This window comes from Pteropus vampyrus, unplaced genomic scaffold (genome assembly GCF_000151845.1).
Source record: "Pteropus vampyrus isolate Shadow unplaced genomic scaffold, Pvam_2.0 Scaffold43, whole genome shotgun sequence".
Taxonomy (NCBI): domain Eukaryota; kingdom Metazoa; phylum Chordata; class Mammalia; order Chiroptera; family Pteropodidae; genus Pteropus; species Pteropus vampyrus.
The window spans coordinates 5,061,096-5,068,803 of NW_011888824.1; the positions used below are offsets into that span (position 1 = coordinate 5,061,096).

Here is a 7,708-nt window from a genome sequence, read left to right on the forward strand (position 1 = left end):
TACTTTTAAAAATAAGGAGACCAAAAAGCCTACAGAGAAATGGGCAAAAGACATGAAAGACAATTCAAAAAAATTATAAAACTGGCCCTTAAAATATAAAAACTTATTAGACGTCACTCATAATAAGAGAAATACAAATTAACACTACATTGAGATAACATTTTCACCCAACAGATTGACAAAATTTCAAAAGCTTCATAATATACTCTGCTGATGAGACTTGGGAGAAAACAGGTACTCTCATATATTGCTGACAAGAATGTAAAATGGTATAATAGAGAGAGATTTGGTAACGTTTAACAAAACTACATATGCATGCACTCTTCAACCCAGCAATTTTACTTCTAGGAATTTACCCTAGAGCTATATCTCCAACATTATAAAAGTATAAATGCACAAACTATTCATTGCAAACATTATTTTTAACTACGAAATACTGGAAACTACCCATGTTCAAGTATAGGAGATTGTTTGAATAAATACAGTACATACACCCAGAGTACAATTATAAAAAAAGAATGAGATACAGAGAATGAACCGATGGCTATCAGATAGGAGGGGGTTGGGGAGATAGGTGAAAAAAGTGGGGAAAAAAAAGAATGAAGAAAATCTCTATGAAAGAATGAGAAATGGTTCCTAGGAAAAACTGCTGAGTAAAAAAAGCAAAGTCAAAACAACATATATTAGTATGCTATCTTTTGTGTTAAGAAAGTGGAAATAAAACGTACATATATGTGCTCATCACTACCAAAAAAAAAAAAAAAAAAATCCCAGAATCAACCAGAAAACAAAAAAGTTGGTTACCTACAAGGGATGGGATCAGTGAAGCAAGATAGAAGGGAGTGACATTTCTTTGAGTATACCTTCTTGTGTAATTCTGACTTTTGGGAACAAATTAATCTTCTAATATTTAAAAAATAAAACAAAATCAACAAGGATGGGAGGAGTAAAAATCTAAAACTGAGGGCAAACTGGAAAAACTGAACTCAACTCAATTTTAAATGAACGCGAAAAAGAAGAAAGCACATATTTGACTTTACTGACTGACCCTTAGGTGGAGTAGAGAACTACCTATATATCCTGAAAACTTATCTTTTTAATAAGATTTTTTTTTTATACTGGTATGGGCAAAGCAATTCTGAAACTATTTCAAATACATTATTGGAATAAACAAAAGAGTAAATGTGTTGATGTTGATAGGAGCCAGGTTTCTCACTGTGGAAGTAAATGTGCAATGAGGATAGGCAAAAAAGAAATCTGTGAAGATAGACTGGAATTTATAACGTATGTAAAAATTCACGATTTCTAAAATATGTATACATAGGTCTATGTGCACACACAGTATATATGAAGGAATGTGTGCATGTGTTTGCATAGACATTATATGTATATGGTGTATATACATACATATATTCCTAGCTTCTCTGCTGAAAAAGTCTAGAAACAAAGATACCTAGCACCCAGATCTTGGTTTCTAATATCATTCCCCACTAAAAGAAACAAGGGTTCCTTGGAAAAGTGACTTATTCTGGGGTACGGGAAAGTATAAGATGAACCAGAAAGTAAGGAAAAGCTCAAAAAAAGAGAAGAATATGTCACAAAGACAGATCCAGTGCAAAAGGGCTCTCACTAGGCAAACTTAGGAAAATCTGAGCAACAAAATAATTTTTAAAAGGAATGAATTGTAGACCACTAAGGGGAAAAGGGGTGAATCTTCTTGTTCATTTTAATAAGAGAATGGTCTCCTGCTTACGATAGAGTGAGTGAGTGTCAAATGGTAATGGGTGGGAGTGCTAGAGTTGGAAAATCATGCCTTTGTAACCATCAAAGTCAAGACTGGTTCAGGCAAGAATAATCAGTGGATGCTAAAGCTGTCAACTTGACAGAGGCGAGGGAGGATTTAGATGCAGAACAGAATGTTTACATGGTTCTTAATGTGTCTTCCTACAGACGGCCTATTAACTGCAAGGGGGAAAAAATAGTAATTATACAGTGGAAAAATCAAACACCATCTTAACTAGCTGATCAAAACTAACATTACCAATGAGGGGGAAATAGCTATCATGTGAATGCCCCAAAGACACAAAGTCACTGATGCAGGTAGTCCAGCAAAGAACGTATAACTTGAATCTAATCATGAGGAAATACCAAATGACCCAAAATGAGGAACAATCTGGATAAAAAATAAAGGGAAAGGGGTAGTAGCCTTCAAAAGTATAAATGAAAGAAAAAAAGAGGCTTTGGATATGTTCCATATCGAAGGGATCAAAAAACATTAACAACAATATACCTGATGCTAGACTGGAAAGGCAAAAAGATGGTATAAAGGATATTAATGGATCAATTAACAAAAATTGGAGTATACACATTAAACTATTATATTAAGAGTATATTTACAAACATTAAAAACTGTACTGCGGTTATGTAAGAGAATATCTTTATTCTTAAGAAATATATATTAGTATTTTTGAGGTATAAAGGGATATGATGAATACAATTTACTTACAAATAATGCAGAAGAAAATATTATGTAAATAAACATAAAGAGAAAACAAATGATAAAGCAAATGAGGCCAAATGTTACTAATGGTTTAATCAGGCTTAAGGACATATAGGTGTTCTTTGTTCTATTTTTATTCTTGTAACTTTTCTATAATAAAAGTTCAAAGAGCTGTAAGAGGCACTCAGGATAATGAAGAAATAAAAGAATAAGCAATATGTTAGGGGTGGGATATATGCAGAGGTGGAGAAAAGACTCACTAGAAGATTAATTCAACAACGAATACAGAAAATCATTGTATCAGTTAGACACCTCTTGACTTTGATGGGCCTTCTTCCTAAACACAAGTAGTCATATACTTCAAGTTAGTTATGGTGTAATTAATAGCTGGTTGGCAGATCTTAATACAAAAAGAGGCAACTCTATGATAGTGGTTAGAGCATGAGCTCTAGACTTAGACTGCTTGAGTTTGCATTTCATGAAATATATACACTGTATAACCTTGGCCAAGTCACTTAACCTCTCTATGTGCCCTAATCTCCTCAGGAAGATTTTAAAAAGTATCTCTATGTTAGTTGTTGTAAGAGTTAACAGTAAAATTAAGACTGCAGTGCACAGTATCTGCTGTTTCACTATAGAACAAATGTTAGCTATTGCATCTTTACTGCTTATGAAGTTTCTGATGGGAAAGACAGCTACACGGAAAAACTTCAATCACAATTTGTTCCCACACAATCTGAATTTTAATTAATTTAGCCAGATAAACCCAAACATGAGTACTCTCAAAGTATGAACAAGATTAAGCAAAAATGGGTTGAAGCAATAGCATGTCTTCAGAGTCATATAAAGTAAACTAAGAATTGTAGGACTCCCACACAATGTTAATTGTGAGAACACTCAATCAAGTGTGTATAGAAAGAACCCAGGTAGAGGTCTCAGCAGCCAGACTCTAGCCCATTACTATTAAGTCACTTTCACTGTCACACTTACTTATAAACCTCCACAACCCAAATTAAAGATAAGGCACATTATTTTTCTCTAAGCGTGTGGTTACCAGTTTTAAAAGATGAACACATTTTTTTGTCACTCAAGTTTTCCTCCCCCCCAAGAGTTTCCTATTTAAATAAACTATATAGCTTTGTAATATTTCCACCATGTATGGTACTGCAATGTATGGTACGCTGCTCCCCACTCGTGGTTTACTCAGGGTGGGGAGGGGGAACCACAAATTATCTATCAACATCACCTTTGACATGTCAAAACTGTTAAATAGGCTTTACACATGGTTGTGTCACAGCTACTAACTAATGATAATTAAAAGTTATTCTGTCCACTTAAACTTTTAGCAAAAATATTACTACGACTTTGTAATATACTATGACTTGACTTATATAAACAAGCAACATCTCTATATTAGTTTAACGGTTAAATAAAAATACCTGTTCCAACAAATGGATCAAAGACAATATCATTTTCTTTCACTTTTCCATGGTTGGCCATGATGAATGATAAACCAGCATCCATGCTGGTATTTCCAATAAAGTGTCTTTTTTTGACACTGTATGACTCAATAAGCTCTCTCTGTCCATCTGCAATCTACATCAGAGATATTTTTGAAGTTAATGCAATGTACAAAACAAATTTAAGATAATCATTCACAATAAAACCATAGTATCTTGATAATAATTCCTTTCTACTTACTACTGCTCTAAACTTGTTCCTTTAAAAAATGTGATTGAGGTTGTAATGGAAAATATCTTCTGTTTCTTATTGTGTTGTCATTTACTTTGACTTTTCAAACCAAATTTGAATTGGATTTGAATACAATTATTCCAGGGGCTGGGGGTGAGTGAACTTTACCCATCTTTTTTCTCCTATATAACAATTTCTGTAACACAAGCCACAGCTTCCACTCACCTACTTACAGCGTCAGGGAAGTAAACAGAATTGCTCTGCAGTAATTTAATTTCTTTTCAGAATGGAAACGTAGATTGAAGAGCTCCACAAACGAGCTCCCTCAGCTATCACAGCACTCTGCCTTTCTTGGCTTTATTAAAAAAGCAGTTCGAACTTTCTGACAAGTCTTTTGTTAATGTTTCCAGGTACTCCTCACATCTCTTCCCTAGGCTCTATATCTAAGAAGCCTCTTACACTTTATAGAAAAACAAAACCAAACAAAACACATAACCACACAAAACACATAACCACGTATTTTTCACCAACTTTAATTCATACAGTTCTGACTACTTAGCTCCTTTAAAGTTGTACATATAGAGTCAAATACAAAGGCCTAACATTTAGCTTTTAGAGAAAACTGAAATAGGTAAAAGGAACACTTGCTTACCCATCTACCAAAATAAATATTATGTGGATTCTCAGGGATACAGTTTGGGTCCAAACCATAATCCTCCAAAACAGAGAATACATGCTGTGGCTTCTTCAAATTTACTTTTCCTTCAAATGGCAGAAACTCAAGAGCCTAAAAGAAATAAAAGTAATTCTAATGTCCTATAAAAATTTTAAAGGAAAAATAGTGCTCACATAATACCTATCTTGTAAGTTTGGTAACAGCATTAAGACAAAACATATCAAGCACTTAGCACAACATGAATTACAATATAAGCACATAACAAACATTGGGCATTATATATATCAACAACGGTTAGACTATATTAATCTCATAGGTTTTCTGGTTTTCGCTAAATTCACTTACATCTATTCGTTTCACTTTTTCTTCTTGTGTCAATGTTTTATTAAATGTGTGAATCTTTATTTTATATGTAGAATCTGAATGTAGAAATGGAACCTAAAATAAAAGCAGATAAATTCTTTAAGCTTAGTAATTCTATAGCTATCTACAGACATGCTATATAAAACCACATTTCACTACGCACCATCTTCTCCACAGGGTATTTTTTAAGAGAACTATACAGCTCTTCTGGAGATTTTCCATGACCCCATAGTTCAAATATGGACCTAGGAAATAAATGATTAGTACTAACCTCAGTTAAGAAATAGTTCGCACAGTAATATGTAACAATTACTTCAGCAGTTTTTTAAGCTTACGCCACTATAACAATTATTGCCTGTTTTCCAAGCTATAAATGAGAAATATGTATCCTGCTAACAAATATAGCTTAAGTCCAAATCACACATAAGAGCTGAACTTTACACAGGACAAATTTAACGTGAGTCAAGATTTTTCCTAGTTTTCATAATTATATTTTTGTACTACAACACAAATGATGCAGTAAAATCACTAAGTTATTTTAGTGAAACAAGTGAAAAGCTGCAGGAAATCCAATTTTTCACAATGTCTTCATAATCAAAAAGAAAAATGACCAGATGAAAATGTTACTATTTATATCTAGCTATTATTTGGCAACATTTAGTAACTAACGATTACTTTTATAACAATTACAAAAACTTCTTACTTTAAAAAATATTCTCAAGCTTCCATCGAGTTCAAGGAACATTTAAATTATAAGAAAAACTTCATTGCAATCAGTGAACTAGTTCTTAGAATGTTATAATAGAAATCGATCTATATATTAGCATAGTTTTGTGCATCTAAATTCAAACTACTCTATAATTGTAATTAACACTGCCATTAGAACTGAGAATATCCTTTGAAAACAAATTCCTGGTTTTGTTTGTACTGAATTTATAGAAAGAGGGGCTCTACAGTAATTCTGCTCTTACTTAGCTATCACTTAAGGAATGACCTCAGCTACATAAATCACACAAGACTAAAGAGCAACAACAAAAAATTATTCAAAATAGATGTCCCAAAATTCCAAGCATTCATTTTTCTTATTCTCAATGTTTAAAAATAATAAACTTAGTCAATTCACTCATTCAACGAATATTTATTAAGGATATGATGAGAATTGTTCTAAGCCCTAGGACACAGCAAAGAACAAAGCTCAATGCCTTAACGAAACTTAAGGTTAAAAAAAGTCCTGGAAGCATAAATTGAAGAAAAACATAGATACTCAATCTCCAGAAAGGCAAAACTCTGAAAAGCAAAAGTAGTAAAAAATAATAGTTAACAATATAATTTAAAGAACAAGGACTGTTCTAAGGCCATTTAACGTCCAATTATTTCTCACAGAAGCCCTATGAGGTATTACTGCCCATTTAACTAATGAGGAAACTGAGGCACGAAGAGATTTAAAAACTCTCTCAGGTCATACAGCAATTGAAACTAGGATTCAAATCCAATCCATCTAACCCCAGACTCCATGCTCTTTACCAATATCATACAATGCTTCTTAAAAATAAAAATGCAAAAATAAACAACAAAAACCCAGGAATCTCAGGCCTTTCAAGAAAGCTACACTCAGTTCCACAGATCATAATTATCCCTTATTAACCTTTATACAGTATAATATATGAACTTATGCATATAAAAACCTAGAACCAATAAATTATGAAATAATACTCATATCCTCTTACAGAAAGAATTTATATAACATATTAACAAATTTGTACCTTTAATGTTCAAAATAAAAGTTAGACAAAATAAAAAGCTTCAGTTATAACTGGAACATTAATTTATAGTAATACCTTCTATGATTTAGATTTTCAAAGTAAATAGTTTTCATATATAAAACTATACTACTATGATCTCTACTTTAGAGATTATTAAGTTAATATGAATTGCCATATTTCTCATGAGTGCTATATAAATAAGCATGGATGTTGATTTATCAAAATAAAATCAATAATGATGTAAAATATTTCACTGATTAGAGCACTAATAATAAAACTTTTCTGATAAGTAAAAATGGTTTAAGAAATTATCCTTTGAGGGAAGAAGGGGAATGGAATTGGGAAAGGTACAGAGAGAGCATCAATGGTTTCTGTAAAAAAATTTTTTTTTTTTTAAGCTATGGCAAATATCTCAAAATGCTGAGACCTAACAAGGTAGAGAAACCTAGGTGTTTGTTATATTTTTCATTCTTTTTGTGGTATGCTCAAAATATTACATGTTAACAATAAATCAATAAAATTAATTTTCAATCCCTATTCTACCATAAAAAAATTTGAATTTAAATTACTTTTGAATCTATGCTTATAATAGTCAATTTTAGTTCTGGAACAATTAATACTATAATTAGAATTGTAACTTTTATCCTTTGAAAATGAATTCTTCCTTTTCTATTAAATTTATAGAGAGAAGGCCTCTACAGTATACTACTCTTA

The 7,708-nt window shown here is 32.0% G+C and overlaps 1 protein-coding gene across 6 annotated transcripts in view; it reads right to left on the bottom strand.

The window, feature by feature from the left end:
- Nucleotides 1–7,708, bottom strand: part of TRMT11 (tRNA methyltransferase 11 homolog) — a 98,481-nt gene that overhangs the window by 80,321 nt on the left and 10,452 nt on the right. For all 6 annotated transcript variants that reach the window (XR_002779970.1, XR_002779969.1, XR_002779968.1 and 3 more), the window contains 4 exons: nucleotides 5,395–5,476; nucleotides 5,214–5,306; nucleotides 4,845–4,979; nucleotides 3,940–4,096 (listed from right to left, as the gene is read on the bottom strand). Coding sequence is in view for 3 of the 6 variants with exons in the window: in XM_023529822.1 (XP_023385590.1) it covers nucleotides 3,940–4,096; nucleotides 4,845–4,979; nucleotides 5,214–5,306; nucleotides 5,395–5,476 (467 nt within the window). In the remaining 3 variants the exon portion in view is untranslated. The remainder of the gene's footprint in view (nucleotides 1–3,939; nucleotides 4,097–4,844; nucleotides 4,980–5,213; nucleotides 5,307–5,394; nucleotides 5,477–7,708) is intronic.